The sequence below is a fragment of the Amphiprion ocellaris genome, chromosome 20 (genome assembly GCF_022539595.1).
Source record: "Amphiprion ocellaris isolate individual 3 ecotype Okinawa chromosome 20, ASM2253959v1, whole genome shotgun sequence".
Lineage (NCBI taxonomy): Eukaryota > Metazoa > Chordata > Actinopteri > Pomacentridae > Amphiprion > Amphiprion ocellaris.
The window spans coordinates 25,966,967-25,986,736 of record NC_072785.1 but is presented as its reverse complement, the minus strand read 5'-3'; the positions used below and the strand labels follow the sequence as shown (position 1 = coordinate 25,986,736).

The window sequence follows — 19,770 nt, the reverse complement described above, 5'->3', positions numbered from 1 at the left end:
CAATTAAGCAACTCGGTCAGCGTTATTTTCTCTGGTAATTTGTCAACATTAGAGTAAAAAGTGACAGATATGGTAGCGTAAAATGTACATCTAGTGTTTGGAGAAACTAAATCGTAACAAGCAGCATACTTAAGTGCATGTTATAGATCTATAGTTGCTGAGGAGGTGTTATATGTTGCTCTACAGGATGGTCTTTAAAGGCAACACCCCTCACACAATGCTGTGACAATTTAGAGCCTCAAGGATTTAACAGACGGTGCTAGGATGAAGTGTAATATGCATGTGTGTGTGTGCATTTCCCTTCTGTGAAAACAGCCCTAATATTGTCCTAAAATGCTCCCTGCTGGTCTGCAGCTCTGACTGGAGCTATATTAATGTACTATAGTGTTCCCAAAAGTGGACAGATTATGGACAAGGAGGTAAAACGTGCAAAGATAACAAGAGAGGGGGATAGATTGAGTATCAAAAAAGTAGCATTTTGAGTCGCATTGAGTCTGCGTTTTTTACATTGAATCATATGTTGTCACATAAAGGAGTCGTCTCTGATAGTAACTCGGAGCAGGAGTGATTTACGAAGTTGGTGTTTTTTGCTGATTACTTTGAATTTTACATTTTGAATAGAAGTGAATTATTGTGTTTGTGCAAGTTGGCTTCTTTCTTTCCTTGGTCATTTTTATGCAGGTGAAGAGATTCAACTGTTGCAACAAAAAATGTGGTCGTGCGTGGCCTTTATTTTAGACAGAATAATAATACTATGGTGCGATATGGTGGATGTTCAGGCCAGGATGCTGTGTGATTCTGATAGCTTTGGTTTTTGTAGTGCACACAGTAGCTTCTAATTCTGGTGCTAATAGCAGCAGTAATCACACATCTGTCAGAGATACAGCTCCTCAAAAATGCAAACATGTGCACTGCAGATCTTCACAAGTACTCCAGTATTAAACTTCCAATACTTGATGTGTTATGTCTTGATGTGAGATAAAACAATATTAATTAAGGCTATTAAACATTGATAACTCACTCAGACAGCCGCTCTACTCTCCAAACATACACCGTTCCATGTCGGAGTAACAAGAAGAAGCTCCACCACATGGCAGGGTTAGAGTTATGGCACAAACAGCTACTCCAGCTAATGTGTAGTATTTGAAATGTGCATTATCCTGGAAAATGGTGTCGGATATTGGCAGATCCCAAATATTAAGTGACTGATCGAATCAGGAGCAGATAAACTTGACATTCCGTGACGTCGATTTTAGAATCCATATTTCTTATTTGTAAACTGGATGTTGTTTGGCTGCTTTCCCTTTAATAACACTCATAAAAACTTACAAAACTCCTTTAATTGTAATTATAGTGCATATAAAGATACATTTATTTCAAAAATCCAGCTTCTGCTTTGTTTTTCTCCACATTAATTCACTTCTGTTACCAACCTGCTAGTTGCTCTTTAAGGTTTGAAGCCTTCTGGTCTTGATGCTTGTATGATCCAGTCCTTCATGTTTCTAACAGTAAAGGTAATTATCTGTGTTTCAGGTTTGCGTGCAGATTTGTGTATGAACCTGTGGGGGGTTGTGTGTGCATATGTTGTATGCATTTCCCATAATTTCCACCTATGAAGTCATACTGTACTTAAAATCTTAATCTCATTATTCCACTGCTTTATAGTTAGCTGGAGAATTGCATCGTTGTTAATGGTGCGTCCTGTTTCTCCCCACGGATGAGTGAAATTTAATGTAATCCAGTCTTAATGACTGAATGTGAGCGTGCATATTTGTCTGTTTGTGTGCTTGTTTGCATTCTGTACGCCTCTCTGTACAGAATATATACGTGCACATAAAGCATTTCCACTAGTAAATACAGGTTAGAAGCGGCTCATCAAGATGAAATCATGATGTTGGTTAAACAAACATCTGCCTCCGAAGCCAATTCAAAAGTCCCATAACTGATGTTCAGCGCCAAGATGCAGGAGCCAAAAAATAAATAAAAGCATAAAAGAAGGATGAACATTCCATAGACTCACCACAAACCACATCATTTGTGCATGAAAATGATTTTTATCATTAAACTTAAGTCAAATATGTACAAATAACTATTAAATGGCCCCCGCGGCCTGGAGGTGATGAAAAGCAGATAATTGTACTTCACAGAAAAACCTGCACTGCACTGACTCACAGCAGAAGACGGAAAACAGATAAACTTCAACTGAAAAGGTACTTAAAAGCAGCACCAGTTTCATGGTTAACAGCTTTATTCTGTGTGCTGTGGAAATTTGGTCTGCAAATGACGATTATTTTCATATTTGATTAATTCTTGATCAGTCAATTAGTTGTTTGGTCGACAAAAAGTCACAGATATTCAGTTTACTTTGATATAGGAGGAAAGAAACCAGAAAATATTCAGATTTAAGTTGGCAATTAATTTAATAAATGACTAATCAATTAATCGAAGCAGATTCAGTGTAAGTTATTCATAGCTACATTTGAAACAATGCACATTATAGATGTTATTTTGTGTTTTTTGTTATGTCAATACCACAATTACATGAAAAGAAAAGAAAAAACAGAAAAGATAGTGCTTTTCGATGATAAAATTTAATTTGTGCTTATTTCAGAGTTTATTGAGGCATAAAATCGCTGTTTGTTTCCACCAGCTTCATAGTAAACATCTTTATTTTGTATGAGTTTTACAAATTAGACCTGCAGATAATGATTAAGTTTTTGATTAATTGAGTAGTTGTTTGGTCTAAAAAAAATGTCTAAAAATGGTTGATCAGTGTTTTCTAAAGCCTTGTCTGGTCTTGTTTGATCCGAAACATAAACATATTCAGTTTACTTTCATATTAGAGGAAAGAAACCAGAGAATATTCACATTTCAGAAGGTGAAAACTAGTCATTCATCGCCAGATTTCAGACTGTTGAGTAATTTTGAAATATTTTGTATGTTATATTCTTTGTTATATTCTTTTCCAACACTGGAATCATATATTTTGTACTATTGTGTGGCTATTTAGTGATCAATTTCAGCCCTTAGACAACACAATATATTGAATTTACTACAGTGAAATTCAATCTGCACATATTTCAGAGTAACTTATGACATCAAATCCCAGTTTGTTTCTGTTTTTATTAAAGATTAATTCTTGATCAATCCATTATCTGTTTGGTCTAAAAAATGGTCCATCAATATTTCTTAAAGCTTTGTTTAGTCTGATTTTGTCCACAACACAAAGATAATAAGTTCACTTTTATATAGGAGGAAAAAAATGGAAATATTTACATCACAAAGCTAGGAACTAGGAATTTTGATTATTTTTCTTTCTTTTATTTCTTGGCCGAAGTAATTCATTGATCACCAAAATAGTTGGCAATTATTTTAATAGTTGAAGAGTAATCGTGTTTTTTGTTTGTTTGTTTGTTTTTTGCAGGGACACACACAGTTAAAAGTAATCTGTTGTTTATCTGTCCAAAACAGAACCAAACTTAAAAGTCCATAAGTGTAAGATAATGAGTAAAAAGCAGTAAATACAATAAATTAATCACTAATTGATAGAGTTCCAGTATAAATTGGGCATAGCTAAAGGTCAGACTACTGCTCAATTGCATGTTTTAGATATGATGTTATTTGTTAGATTTTTTTCACATGCTGGAATCATATTTTGCACTTTTTTGTTGCTTTTTGGCCATTATTCTCAGCCCTCAGACAACATAAGATTGTCCTTTTACGACAGTGAAATTTCATCTGGCCATATTTCAAAGTAAATTATGATTAGTTGTCAACTTTTAAATTGATCACCAACAATTTTGATAATCGGTTAATGGCTTTTGGAATTTTTTAAAAGAAAAATAACCTAAATTCTTTGTTTACAGCTTCTTAAATGTAAAAGTTTTCTGGTTTCTTTGTTCTTCTATGAATGTAAACTGAATATCTTTGTGTTGTGGCTTTGATTGACCATTTTTACACATTTTTACGCTTTTGTTTTGTAGACCAAACAATTAATTGATTGATTATGAATTGGTTGATTAGACGACATAAGATTGTGCTTTTACTGCAGTGCAATTCAATCTGTGCATATTTCAGAGTAAATTGAGATGAGTTGTCAACTTTTAAATTAATTATTAGCTATTTTGATAATTGATTAGTCACTTTGGTAAATAAAAAAAATTTAATTATTTGTTTAGAGCATCTTAAATGAATATTACCTGATTTCTTTGTTCTTCTATGAAAGTAAACTGAATATCTTTGTGCTGTGGATGAAACAAGATAAGGCTTTGACAGTTTTTACACATTTTTTCAACCAAACAACTAACAAGAATTGAGAATTAGCTAATTGTGCAACATAAGATTGTGCTTTTACAAAAATGAAATTCAATTTGTGCATATTTCAGGGTAAATTATGACATAAAATTACAGTTTATTTCTATTTTCCAAAATTTAAATTCCCTCTATCTGTAGTTTTGTACTCGTACCTGCCCTCTGGTGACTCTAATCCACCCTCGAAACCACCAGATTATATCTAAAACAAATCCATAAACCCTTCAGATGTCCTCCTGGCACAGTAGAGCACAAAAAGCGAGTAAAGACTGGTTAGCGTTGGGGGGAAAATGCGTCATCCACCTGCAAGCTCTGTTCCTGCAGCTGAGTTCCTAATCAGCCTGTCTGGAACATGACCCTTCACCCGGAGCCCTGGCCTCCTGCAGGCGAACCCCTGACCCTGGATGGCAGCTGGGCAGGTGCTGCTGCAGCCTCACAGGGCCACAAATGGTGCAGCGCTAATGTTTAGCCATCACACAGGCTAATGGCCCCCTCTAAATTACCTGTAATGGTGTTTTTGATCTGTTTCTAAGTGTTTCAATGCACCACAAAGCAGGAAGAAAAAACTATACAAATTTACTCATCACAACCAAAACATGTGGGAAAAGGGAAATAGTAGGTCTTTGTGTTGGACGACTACTTCATGAACTGATTGAGTTCACAACGAAACAAAAAAACTTGCTAGTCTGTTTATTTGTTTATAACCCCAAGCAGATTCTTGCAGTGTCTTTGCTCCAAGCACATTTTTATTCAGTTTTACTTCAATATACCACTGTGAACCTAAATGGAAACAGAATAACTGTGGCTAGAAATATAGAAAAATCCTAAAACGTCCTGTCCTCATGCAGTAAATCCTAAAACAAAACAACAACAAAAAAGAGAAAAGAAGGAATTTGTTTGATATTTTTAGCACAATTTAAAAAAAAATCTGGAATCCACATGTGCAACATTTTACCAAAGAGCCTCCCAAACACAGCAGAGGCTGATGGAAAATGAATGGGGAAATAAACAAAGAGTTAAATAATCACAGCAAAATTTAAAAATGATGTTTTAGAGTAAAGTTGTTGTCTAACATAGCATCTTGGTGTACAAGTACAGAACTTCTGAGGAAACTTCATTAACTTGTGAAACCTCAGGCAGTTTCTTGCCGTTTCTTTGCTCCTGCCGCGTTTTTATTCACTGTGGGTTCATTTTTCACTGCAATATAAAATCTAGCTCCTCTGTGGAAACTGAACAGCCATGACTAGTAGTAGAGAGAACTCAAAAATATATGTTGTGTAGCAGAACAAAGTTCTAATGCCATAAATCATTAATGAAAAGAAAAATAGAAGTTGATAAATAGTAGATATCTTACTACTTAATGTTGATGTTTCACCATGTTGAATGTATCGTCTAACAGCTTGCTGACATCTTGCTTTTCTGTCTACCGTATTGAGCCAAGCTGCACTTGTTTAATTGATCAGATGTGTTTTATTTCTCTCTCAGTCTCTCTGATTTGTTTCCATACTTGTCTCCTATCTGCTTTGTGCAAACACTGCCTGCAGTTCAGCCGAATAGTCCCTGAAGTTTTGTCACATGACTGGCTTAACAGTTGTGCCTAGGATGGACAATTTTTGAAATATTTTCACAGAATCTGGTGCAAATGGTTTATTTTGGTAATTTTTTTTTAATGGAACATGTAGAATAAAGTGATTTTGGTGAAATCACCTGATACATGATTAGTTCCAGGACCTGAAAAGTTGAAAATCTTTCTCTTCTTTCCGATTTTACACTTTATGATACAATAATGTGACTTCCAAATTCATCAGTGGATTTTGGGGTTCAGAGGGTTAACATGCACTAGAAACGTGGATTATAAATGTTCAAATCATCAGTTGGGGGGAAAAAATAACAGCTTTCACTTATCTTTGACTAAATGTGTGACTGAATTGTAATCCGTTCATCTTTTTCAGTCTTTTCATGAGTAAAATGTGATTATTATGTCTTTAAATTCTTATTCAATCCAACCAAAAGTCCACAATCCATCGCTCACATTAGTATTTTATTACTAAACCCTTTTAAGTTAGTCACCATGTAACTGATCTTTGGCTAAATGTGCCACTGAATTGTAATCCACTCATCTTTTTAAGTCATTTAGTGAGTAAAATGTGAAGACTATGTCTTTAAATTCTTATTCAGTCCAACCAAAAGTCCACAATCCTGACATTAGTGTTTTATCACTAAACCCACTTCGGCACCATGTAACTGAGGGTGTTTAATATTTTATGTGTAGATGTTTCTCTAATGGGTAAAATCTGTCAAGTTTTTCACACTTTGGGTAAGTGAGCAGCACACAAAGCATTTCAAACACGACTCCCTTCTGAAAGTTAGATAACGGAGCGTTCTAAACCTCCTGAAACAGCATCAGGCAGCACCTGTACTGCAAACACGTCACTTTCACAACCCAAATTCCAGCCTTCACCTATGAAACCCCTGTGGAAGCCTGCCTCCCCTCCACCCCACCTTCAACAAAGCAGAAAACACACACACACTCACACACACACACACACACACACACACACACACACACACATGCACATACATCCCTAAGCAGCTGCGTCATTATAAAACTCTTTTGAACTTCACACTGGAAGTCAAATGCCACATGTGTCAGTACAAGACAGATGTACTGCAGCTGCCTCTTGGCTCCAGTTTCATCTGTGATACCAGCCTCTCTCTCTCTCTCTCTTTCTCTCTCTCCACTGTTTCCAAACCTCCCCCATCACCGGGACCCTCACCCCTCACCCTCCGCCTCCCATCATGCACTGACAACATCCGCACCTTTGAAGTCTCATCCCTAAATCAGAGCATCTCGCAGCGCGCACAAATCATTAACCCAAACGAGTGCGTCTCTGGAGTCTAGTTTCGACTTTGAAACACGCTCACCATTAAAAAAAGCAATTTTAGCAATTTGTAATGTTGTTAAAAAGATGTCTATTGTAAAGTATTGGAACATGAACTTGACATGAAACGGCAAATGCAAAACTCTTGGGAAAACTTGCACTGCTCAAGCAGTTTCTTGCTGTTTCTTTGCTCCTGCCACATTTTTATTCACTGTGGGCTCATTTTTCACTACAATATAAACTCCTGCACTTCTATAGAAACAGCACAACAGTGGCTAGAAGTACAGAAAACGTATAAATAACTTGTGTATGGTTTAACAAATTTCTAATGCCGTAAAACAAAAAAAAGTTGGCTTTATTTGAGAAGTATTTTATGAACTTTATCTAAAAGCCTAGAATCCACATGTACAGCATTTCTCCAAGTGCCCACAGTTGTTACCATTACCTGAAAAAAAAATCTGACTCCACATATTATAGGTATTTTACTTCTTACTTTTCTACAAGCTCTCCAAATATTTGTCACACTACCCTGCACTTCAACTCTAGATAGATATTTCACCAAGCTGAATGTATCTAACAACAACACAAATCATGCTGCATCAGTGAAATTAATAAAACACATGACTTTTATTTCAAATAGTTATAGTCAGATCATGAAATTCAGTTGATTGAAACTGTTCAGTATGTGTGAAATCGTGTTCAAGAATGAATTTCCAGCTTGCAGTGAACTGTCTTCTCCATGTGGGGTCAGTATTAAACTCCTCCTCCTCTGCAGAGAGCTTTTCAACTGTCCAGACTGAGCATAGCGTAAACAGATGTGGCATAAAACCCTATCAGGATCACTTGTATATTATAGTTGGTGTTTTCTGGAGCCATTGTCAACTTTTTAAAAATACTTTTGTTGTTTGTTGTTATGTAACATTAGTCCAAACAGTGTGAGAGTTGCAGAATAGTCAACAGTAGCTCTTTAGTTTGCACACTTTTATGTTCTTATAGATGTAAATGACCGTCAAATCCAAGATTTTAGTTTTCTAGAAGCCAAATTCAACTCTTAAATCAGTTTCTACAAAGGTCAGGTTCTAAGAAGTGTTTGTTTCTCAGTTGCTCTCACTGTCAGGCGTCTACAGACGTTTTTCTCATTATGTCTGCTTTGAATTTATGCCACACTTCAGGTGGGAAACAACATGAACTCCACAAAAAGAGTGATGCAACCCAGGTGTAAGCTACTGCTGTGTGCCAGGATGCACCTCGTAAACTTCAGCATTTTATCAGTGTGGATTCCCCTCTCTGAAAAAAACAGGTTCTTTTTGGCATTTTTTGTGTAGTTTCATTTTATTTTGTATCTGTTTTGACACAGCAGCACCTCAAACCACATCATTTACATCGACCAGTTTCACCCAAAGATAACATGTGTCAGCGTTTTGCTTTCCATCGGATCCAATTTCTTCAGCTGTGAATATTATCTAAACATGTTGAGAAGCTTGTTAGGACTTTTTTCTTTTAAGCTGGAGAGGAGGAAGACAATTGTGGCTTTCCTCCCTCCGTTAGACTGACAGTCATCTGCTCGCTATACGTCCCCCCATCGTGATTTGCAGCGATTACCAGCCTGTTAGGTTGTTTTAGATCTCGCATGTGATCTGCAGCTCTGCAGCGTCTGGAAGCACTTCAGTAGACACACACAAGCCTCAGTGTCCAGACCTAGAACTGAAACAAGAGAGACTGCACAGCCCTCAAAGAAACACAGGTTTCTCCTCTCATTCTTGGCATAACTGTCCGGTTCAAATTGGACGCGACTGGACTTGTGATTGCAGCGAATCAAGCACCAGATACTGTATACATTCAGACTGTGTGCAGCGAGGGAGACGGGAATCGTAAAACACAAGCCGAAACTGTAAAATAACCTCAGCAGAGATAAAATAAACAGTCCTCAGAGCTGATAACATACAGTCTGGCCTAAACTTTTCAGTGCTGTGAATTAGCTACTGTAACAGCCTAATGTTTGACACCATGTAAACTGACAGAAAAGTGTATATATGTGTTTTTCACAAGAAGCCAGTGAACACCCAGATGCCCCCACAATGAAATTTAGTAAAACAAACAAACATAGGTTATTGTACATATTTACAATAGGAGCCTTTTTTTTTTTTGTCTCATGTTCATGAGCCGTAGCAGCGACTCTTGGGAAATACACAACTCAAAACAAATACACAGGCATTCAGACCACAACAGCAAAGGCATGATTCTCCAATTTTTGAAGCTCAATTGTTCCCAAATGTAAGTAAGAAATCTTTATTCATTTATTTTGTTTTTACATTCCAAAACTCATAAGTGTTTTTCCTCCCTGCTCAGTCATTTTCCTGTTAGTCGGACACTCTGGGGGGGTGTTTTAAAATAAATTGCAGTGTCTTACACAACATGCACCGTGTTTAGTGTTTCCCAGACTCACATCAGCTGTTGGAGGATTTACATACACAAACTCTACTCTGATATGAGGAGACACCAGTATTTATTTTCTGAAGTGATGTTCGTAAATGCCACGTCTTGCTTACAGTAAACTTGAATATGATGTGGGCTGATAAAAACAAGATGTAAACTCCTCACTGCATTTACTGGTTGGGGTTAGTCATCTGTGACACCTGTTTTTACTGGTACTGTTAGAGTTATATTTAAAACTCACTTTCTGGACTGTAATCTGTTTTGGAAAGGTAAAATCCCCACCAGGGGGTCAGAGATCTGTTCATGTTTGTCGCAGGAAATGGCGAGTGAACTTAAAAAGTCATTACTATAACAAAAGGAATTCAACATCAGAATATTGGTGAAAAAAAAACAATGTCACTCAGGTTTGATTGTGTAAAACATGAACATTATCTTTGTAGGTTAACAGAAACTGGCCACAGTGACGTGCATCATAACGTAAAATTACACATTAAACAATGTTCCAATTGTAAACCTATGGCCTTCGTTACGGTTTGAACTTAAAGCTGCGTTAAACGATGTGTTTGATCTATCAGCATTAAGTCAAATCTATTGTAAAATCAACCACCAGGTATTATCGCTCAGCACGCATTTTTCTTGTACCTTTTAATTTAAAGTTTCAGTTTTCTCATTAAACTGCAAATATGCTCTGATAAACTAGCAGTACACTGCCCATTAGCATCAAACTGGTGAGCACAGTGGAGCATTTAGCAGCTAAAGCACCATGGTTGTTTTCCCATAAGCTGGTGGAGACCAAAATGGAGATAAAACAATAGTAATTGTATATTTTTTTCACTTCAGTATCTTGTGAGCTATTTTAAGGTGATCTGCATCTTAAGAACAGCCTCTGTGCAACCTCTTTTAGGATTATTTTGCAGCCCTACATGCACCTTCTCCAGAATAGGTATTTTTGAAAAACTGCTGTGCAGGTGTCGACGCTGCTTGAGAAAACAATAAGCACCATATTTCTGCCGTCTGAAGGTCCTCACAGCAGTCTTTTCTCAAATCTGGCCATCTTCAACCCAAAATTCCTGAAATAGGCTAACAAAACAAATTCTTAAAGTTAATGTGCAGTGGAAACTGACCCTAACCCTAAATCCACCATCGTAAGGGAAACAGAAAATCCTGCTGAATGTTGCAGTTTCAGCTACATCAGCAAGGACAACTTTACAAAGCTATGTTTTGCAGTTTATGTGTCTCAGGTTTTCTGAGTTAATCAACCATTATTTGCTAAAAACTAATGAATGCAGCTTTAGTACTTTATGTTCATGCTAACATATAGGCTACAGTGTAAAGTTGTATTCGTAGGATTGCATATGAACTGTACCAGTGTTGAGGAGACGCATTACTGCAAAAGTACTGCTTTACATATTTTGCAGCTGTCAATCTACTGCTATTTACTTTCTATCTACTGTAATTATTTGCGTTTGTTAGCACAAACTTAGCAAAAATAAAGGAGAAAATAACTGTCAAGGCATTTTGTGGAGACATGTTAATAATAAAGCTAATAATAATTTAAAAAAATTACAAACTACACGCAACACAATGAACTTGCATTGGTTTTAGGTCACACAAACGGTACTTTAAGGTAAGTCGTGGGAAGAGCCACTTACAGCTAGCTTTCCCCAACACTGGTACATACAGGACTTAGCAAAAACCATAAACACCTGATCCTTGAGCCAAAATGTTAATGTATCTAGAAGGTTTTGTGCAGCGCAAGGGGGTTTCTGCAGCTAATTCTGTGCTGATAAATTAGACTCCGTGGTCACAGTTTAATTCCAATACATGCCGTTGACTTCAAATTGCATATTCATGTGCAACATTCATTTAAATTGGTCTGCACTGATGTAGCTCTTCCTTTTGAGCAACATTTGGACCGGATGTGATTAAATAGCAAGTTCCCATAATGTATTTTTAGACACATTTTGAAGTATTGCATTAGAAAAAGTTAACTGAAATGGCAAGATGTGAAAGTTTTTATGCTCCTTAAGGTGGTTTTCAGAGTTTTGATGTAGCAAGTTTCTTTGCCTTCGGACAGCAAAAAATGTCAAATTCCAGCTGACATTAAAGAATAATTACAATTTTCCCAATAAAAGGCAGTTCAAAAAGACTATTTTCAAATTTTCACCGAAAAATGACCAAAGTTTTGCTTGTTTCTTCTTCTTTTTGCAATTTTTTTAAGCACTTTCCAGCTTCTTCTACTCTGTTTGTTACAGCTATGTCGCCTATACTGCCACCTTCTGGCAACAGCATGCAGCTGAGTTAATTCGCTCCAAAGCACATAGTGGAAAAAAGCCTAATTTTCTTTTCATTTCTTGCAACCTGGCAGTTATCTGGAAACACGGCTACCGTAAGCTAATTTTTTTATGATTTTGCACTTGCCTGTGGGCTGCTATTTGTTACAGGCGGCATGGAAGTTTAATTTAATTGCCACAAAACGTGCATTAGTCCCTTTTCTTGTTATCTGAGGATTGAATGAATCAAAACAGCAGACTGAACACACAGGGAGATGTGGTAACACACACAATACTTGCTCTTCCAGTGGTGAGCCTGTCATCCCTTCACAAATATATTCTCATTCTTACCTTCAAATTTTCAGTCACTTCAAAAGAAAAAAAACCACGTAAAAACAGATAAAATGTCAAACATAGGGGAGGAGAAAGTGCAAATATTTTGGCGCCGCTTCGTTTTTTCTTTTCTTGTTTTTCTGTTCTTTTTGTTTTTTTTTTCTTTTTAAAAACTCAGGAACTTCTTAATTTTTCTGCTCCATCTTTCTCTTTCCTGTCAGCAAGCGTACAGATGCCTTCCCTCTGTGCCCTCTGCTCTCGTCTCAGCTCCGCGATCCTTCTCTTCTCACACCAGACGACCTACTGGGAACAGAAAAAACTAATGAAAATGTGTTCAGACGGCTTTTGCATGACAAGACAGGGGCAACACAATGTACACAATGACTGCAACATCTAATATCTGTAATGTACAGGAGGGATTACTGTTGATGAAGACTGTGTGAGTCCAGGTTGTTTTTCGACAAACCTTCATCAATCAAATCCTTCAATGCACAAACACACGTCAGTGCTGTTTGTGGTTTTTTGTGCAAGTGTGTGAATGTTTCTGTGCTTTCTATGTGTGTCTGTGTGTTTGTGTCTCTGAATGACCATATGGGAAGCAGATTCATCCTTTCTTTCTTAGTCTTTTCTTTAGTTAAACAACGAAGCCGAGTGTATAACCAAAAGTTAACGTAATATTTTATCAATTTTGTATGTTTTAAAAAAATTTGTCACACTTTTTTTTCTATCAGTATATTACATACATTAACCCTATGAGAAAAAATGATTGAAAAAAAAAAAACACAATTATACCATTTATCAGTGCCAGGATAGTCAGATTCTAATCTTTACGGCAGTCCTTAAACTCAACATGGAATTCATTCAGAAAAAATAAACAAAATCTAAGCTTAAAATCAGGATATTTCACCAAAATGTCTTTATTTTACGTGTCTCATTTAAAAAATGTGCCAAAAAATTAACAGTTTGCAGCAATCAGATTCTGCAAAAAACTAAAAATTCTGCATTCATTGGCAGAACTAACAAACCATGACTGACTCAGCTGTGACCGACAATAACATGGCAAAAATTCTGAGACTTTTTAACTGAACTGCAGGCAGTGTTTAGACCAAGCAGATATAGAAGACAAGTATTGAAACTAAGCTAAATCTGCCAAAAATAAACAATTTGAATCAGATTCTCTCCGCAACTGAGGTGCCAGTCATTTGACTATTCTGCTGAACTGCAGGCAGTGTTTACACAAAGCAGACAGGAGACACATTTAGAAACAATAAACAAAATAAATGCAGCATGGCTCAGAAATGATAAAAAGATGAGCAAGAAGTTGTCAGCAAATTGTTGGAAGATACAATCTGCATGGTAAAATATTTCCTCGAGCTTATGAGCAGAGTATTGTGGAAAGTGCTATGTTTGTAGAGGTTGTAAAATATCTACTAGTATAGTATCTAGAGCCCCTGTTTTTTCCAATATTGGTAACACATGGGCGCATTCGGAAGCAGCTTTCAGAATTTTTTTTCCATGACTTATGCCATTCTAACTGTGTCATACTGCACTGAAGTCATTTATTAATTTCTTTCTCCTTCTAGACATGGTTGTGCTGTTTCCATAGAAGTGCAGGACTCTATATTGTAGTGCAAAATGAGCCCACAGTGGGTAAAAATGTAACAAGAGCAAAAAATACCAGGGACTCGGAGGATTAAAAAGCATCTAATCGTGTTAAAATAACCTTCTTCTTCTACCAAGTTCGTCCTTGTTTTTTTCCTTCAGTCAGAAACATGTCGACCCTCTTTGTCTCTTTGTTTTCGGTTATGGATTCTGGTAATATAGAAGCAACATTTACTGACTGTTAGACTGCCGTGCACCACCTCCACTCACACCGTCCATGTGCACCGTCACATGTGCTGCCGTCACGTTAGAACAACGCGATAACTCAACACGTCTCTGAAGTTGTGCGTTGTGCTGCGGTCCTACCAAAAGTGCTGCTCACTCATCAATCAGATCAGAAGGAGATGAGTAAAGAGCTGAGATTGCTTACAGATGGCTGTCAGAAGGGAAAGCAGAGGTTCTTCAGTTAGAGCTCAGGCTGTGGGAGAATCACCAGTTTGTATTTGTGTGCTTGAATGACATTATTTGCTTTTTTGTGCATTAGAGTGTGGTTTGTTGGTGTGTATACAAGTATTTCTTTCTGTCTGTATGTTGTATTTATGCCTATATGAGCTTGTATATGTGCCAGGTGTGTGCAGGTGAGCTCGCTGTCAGTGCTGCTCATGTTAGCAGTAAAATGCAAGTCCAGCTGATTTCACTCAGGAAGCTCCAGGTTCAGACTTTACCGCATCACCATCCGTCCAGATCTCCATAAATCACGGGTTACCTTCCATATGAACAAGTCACATAGCGGATATTCTCACATATACTTTCAGTGTATAAGATAAAATATTATGGCCACCTAACTTTATCATGAGAGGTTAGATCCAGCTGACTACTGTTTGCAGTTTAAGCTTTGATACTGTAAAATAAATGTCAAATTAATTACCAGAAATTAATTAAAATGCAGCACTTAGTTAACCCGTATCCATCCAGACTATGAAATATTTGGGTCATTTTATAGAAATTTTAAGTTCTCATCTGCTCTCTTCAGAATCTGCTGAGTTTTTTTTTTTTTTTTTTTTTTACTATACAAAAACTTTATTATGTTTAATGAAACAATGCACATTTTCCATGTGGCATATAAAAATATTAATAGTATGAAGGTACAACTTTGTATGACATCATTAAACATACTAAAAGTTAACGTATGACAAAAATCAGCTGATTCTGAGGAGGTCAGGTTTGAACTTCTTTAGGTTTGGTTGTTTCGATACAGATTTATATGAGTACTTTTCTTTCTAAGTAGTAGAAGTATTAACACAGCCCTACATTACAGACAATTACAAAACTGCACCTAACAATGAGCCTTTAAAATAATGAATATTACAAGCGCACATAAAGCTTAAAATCATCATGTTTCACCAAAAACACTCTATGTTGTTCTTTATGTCTCACTTCTTAAAAATATGCCAGAAAAATTAACAGTCTGCTATTTTTTTCGGCTGAACTGCAGGCAGTGTTTACACAGAACAGATATAGAAGACAAATATGGAAACTAAACTAAATCTGCCAAAGATTAACCGTTTGCATCAGATTAACATAAAAAAACATAGTTGGACAAAAATAAATAAATGCAGTATGGGTTAAAAATGGTAGAAAAGAGGAGCAAGAAGTTATCAGCAACTTGTTGGAAGATACGTTCTGCATGATGAAATATCTTTATGACAAAATTCAGTCACTTTTCAGTTGAACTGCAGGCAGTGTTTACACAAAGCAGATATAGGGTATGGATTTAAACTGAATGAAATCTGACAAAAATACACCATTTGCATCAGAATCTGTAGAAAATTAAATTAATTTCTGGGCTCCATCGTGAAATTGAGAAGCCGATCATGTGACAAAAACTTCAGCTGAACTTCAGGCAGTGTTTACACAGAGCAGATATAGAAAATGAGTATGGAAACAATTTAGAGAGATTGAGAGCAAAATAAAGCATAGCTGATCAGTAAAACATTAAAATACCACAGTAGAACTGACTAGCCAACCCTGGCATCCATGGATAAACCAACTGGACACCAATTTAGTATTAATTTAGATGAAAAACAGCATGTAAGGAGCTCTTATATGCAGACCAGCTGTCTTTGGCAGCAGTTTGTTAATGGATTTCTCAGTAGTATTCCGTGTCATACCCTGTTTAACTTGGCAAAACTAGTTGCATGTTCTACCTGTTGGACTCTGCAGCACCACAACATTTCCTGATACCTCTTTCCAACCCAAGTGGTGTTGTTCCTCTCCTTAGCTCAGATAAATGTCTCTGTTGTACAGAGCCGGGCGACAGTTGCGCTGATGAATTGGCTTTGCAATTACCAGGCTCCAGAGCAGCGAAGGCTCCTCTCCCTCCTCCTGTCCCAGTCACTGAGGACACTGTCTGTGCCATTAACAACACAAAGCTCCCCGGCCTCTCCACGGACACCTTGGCCCCACTTGTGATAAAGAGCTGAAAGCAGATCCTGTCTGGCGGTGGATCGCCTCGCCTCACCTGGGACCGACCGATAAAGACGCTTGGCTCGAGAGCTGGGAATCATGGTTTCCCTGTACGTGGTGGCAACAGCGGGGCAAGTTCCTCGGCTTGAGCTAACTGTAGCATCACCAGACCCACAGGTAATAATAATAGTAAGAAAGGAACCTGTATGTAAGTGTCACAGTCCTCTCCGACGACCTGCTGCTTTCAGTGTCAAGCTGATGTCACAGTAATTAAAACACAAGTGGCGAGGAGTAATTGCTGTTGGCTTTGAGAGGACAGGACTCTGGACGCTCTAATGGTGCTGCAGCCTCGGTGCCAGGCCTGCTTAATAATGCCCTCCATTCATCCCTGATGACGGACACAGCCAGGACAAACAGGAGACGAACACAGGAGAGCAGCAAAGGAGACGAGAGGGGTTTGACAGAAAACAGCAGACAAGACACAGAAAGCATAATGCTGTGAGCTGCTCCGTTTCTGTCAGTACGAGCCTCGCCTACACAACGCCGCTGGAATTTTAAAATACGACTCTAAATCACTTCAGTGTTGAGGTGGCAATACTCGTTATGTTCCTTCCTAATCACCAGTCCTTAAAGGCTTAAGATGTGATCATATAGTTGTATTATTTACTGGATTATAATAAACACACAGCATCAATATAAACTACCTCATTACTGGGAAACTACTTTAAAGTGCTTTTTATTTTATTTTATTTTCATCATATCTGCCTTCGTTTTAAGTACCTCCAGTTCTGACTGAAGGTATTGTTGCTGATGTAAGCTTTCCATTTGCATTGATGCCATTTAAGATTCCCAACTTTTGTAATTGAAAGATCTTTAGGTCTGCAAGGTCACTTGTTCGCTTTTGACAACCAATGACACCTGAGACCTGTACTACAGAGCAGGATTCAGGGGTTAGCATGGTAGCTTCAGGTTTAACTCTGGGGTTTTCAGGGTTATAATGCTGTTTTATTTCTTAACGGGGCCTATTACTTAATGGCAACTTTTTCAGGTGTAAGTGTGTAAAAGACCACTTACTGACCAGTCTATTCTCTTGAAGAATGGCAGCCAGGAAGAGTGTCTCTGCAGAGTCCATCTAAACTCTTTTCTTTCTGTGACAAGTCTAGATATAAGAAATATGAGATGAAACTTCATTAGTCCTGAAGACAATTCTTAGATTATAGATTCTTAGTGGAGAGAACTGAAACCTTCCATTCCAAATTATTCGTTCTGTTTACTGCAAGAAATTTCATCAGCGTTTTATTTTTCTGTTGGCCTCTGTATATTTAGCTATATAATCCCAAATCTAAAGCCTTGTATTTGTTACCCTTTTTAGAATTCCAGTCAGCCTACTTACTGATTTGAAGTAGATTTTAATTTAGGATTAAATCAGAAATCATGGTGCTTTGTATCCTTTGTTTAAGTCTGTTTTCACACTTCTTGTAAATCTGACCACTTTACTTAATCTGTGCAACAAAATCAGTTAATCAGTTAAATAATACAATAAATTCAGCACACTTATTATTTGTTATGCACGGATATTTCTGGCAAAGCTGTAGACATACAATATATTAGCCATAAATGAGGTCAATACATGTGCCTATGAAATGAGGATATAATTTTTAACTGATATGGAGGCCATTAAGTGTCACAGAAGACTTTGTCATGGCGGCTTTTTACCAACTAAACCTTCACAATGTTCTCTGCTTGCCAGTGACTACCGCTTCTCTTTGCTACAGTATGAAATATTACACGCAACAAGGTACTACAGCTAATCTGCAATACTTGAAGTATGTATTATCAAGGAAAAGGGCATTGTGAGCTGGCAGACTCCAAAAAAATTTAGCGGTACAGCTCTAGATTTTGTATTTGTTCTTTTAATGCTCCCAAAATCGAACCGACACAGTGATCTACTGGAATACAGTTTTTTAATTATGGTCAGATCTACTCATGCTTTGCTTTAATGATGGGGCAGTAATACGTACACATTCACACAACTGGCAGTTTTTCGCCAACCTTCCCTCCTGTTTTGGCTGCAGCAGCTACATTGCTTTTTGCCTGTCTTTTTCTTTTAAGTTCCACATATTAATTTAGGAATATAGTTGGTTGTTGTTGTGAGAAATAAGCAGCTCTAGATCCGTTCATGTTTGCATTTGGTCATCTGGTACCAACACTGCCCTTCATTGTTTGATTCATAAATCCTGAAATGACTTATTGAACTGATAACCAGCTTCGTGCGGCTGCTTAGCGTGACTGTTAGACTCAGTGAGGCCAGATAATGAAAACATAAGCTGGATGTGTTGAACTTGCTCCATACTACAGGCTTCTGGTCCCTGTCGGTCGGACAGTGCATGTAGTATTACAAAGCAACACACTTAAGAACTGAAACCTGTTTATTTTTTCAGACTGGGTCTTTAAACTACCAGGAAACTGGGAAAAAGTCCCAGGACTGTCAGTCATGTCGTCATGTTTCTTGGTTTTCTCATCAGCCGGCTAAAACTCAATGTTTACCAAAATATAAACACAAAAATCAGCAAATCCTCATCAAATGTTTGCCATTCTTGCCCAATAAACTGTCAGTGGATTATTAAAATTATTGGTAATAAGTCTTCTGTTGATTATTTGAGTGCTTCATATGTTCCTGCTTAAAAAGTAGCATCTAATTTCAAATACAAATCTCCTCATTCTCGACAACAGCTGATGCATTTTGCAAACAAAAGCCTCTGTGAGCGCTCTCACTAGATCCTCCTAATTGTGTATATTTTGGTATCTGTGTGCGAGCATTCATACATGCACAGTCGCATGTGTTTGCACTTATTCGAAAGTGTGTTTACGTGTTTCTAAATGGGATTAAGACTTTTGAAAAAAACATTGTGAGTCCTGCCACTAAACCATTTCTTTGTGTTTTGTTCAATACAGCGAACGAGATGCATCCAGACCTGCTGCTCATCGAGTGTTAAAGGCTTTACAGAGAGCATCGCTGCCCTCGGATTCATCCGTAATGAGGTTTCCAGTCTCTTCGGAGGATGGATGCCACCCTCTCCAGCACCTCAAATCTCACACAAGGTATTCAGATGTTTTCCTTTGCTGCTGCCAACGTGTCAAGAGAGAGGCACCTCGTACAGATGTGCTCCGCTCAGCCCCCCGAACGCTCGCAATCCTTCAGCCAAAAAAGCACGTACTGTAAACTGTAAATACATCCAACAACACTCGAGCGACGATCCAGAGTTGCGACAGGGCATGATGAGATTTAATGCTTGGCAAAGGCAGCTTGACTTAAAGAGATCCAGGCCATTAAAGAGCAGCTAGGCATACCTGAACACAATGGCTGTCTATCTTAGTTAAGGCAGAATGGTGCCATATGTTCCTACAGAGCCCTGCTTCTTTCATGCAGCTTTTCTTTTCCCTTTGCATGCTGTACCTCGCTCTCC

General features: G+C 37.6%; 1 protein-coding gene and 1 long non-coding RNA gene across 8 annotated transcripts in view; one reads left to right on the top strand and one right to left on the bottom strand.

Moving 5' to 3' along the window:
* Positions 1 to 9,261: 9,261 nt before the first annotated feature.
* smoc1 (SPARC related modular calcium binding 1) overlaps positions 9,262 to 19,770 on the bottom strand; it is a 78,609-nt gene continuing 68,100 nt past the window's right edge. For 5 of the 7 annotated variants that reach the window (XM_023290593.3, XM_023290592.3, XM_023290596.3 and 2 more), the window contains one exon: positions 9,262 to 12,538. In XM_023290593.3, coding sequence (XP_023146361.1) covers positions 12,522 to 12,538 — 17 coding nt within the window. In that variant the 3' untranslated portion in view covers positions 9,262 to 12,521. The remainder of the gene's footprint in view (positions 12,539 to 19,770) is intronic. The other 2 variants (XM_035957405.2, XM_023290595.3) reach the window with 1 other exon arrangement.
* Positions 19,125 to 19,770, top strand: part of LOC118471653 (uncharacterized) — a 91,708-nt gene continuing 91,062 nt past the window's right edge. Inside the window, exon 1 of the long non-coding RNA XR_004848999.2 lies at positions 19,125 to 19,405. This is a non-coding gene — a long non-coding RNA (uncharacterized LOC118471653). The remainder of the gene's footprint in view (positions 19,406 to 19,770) is intronic.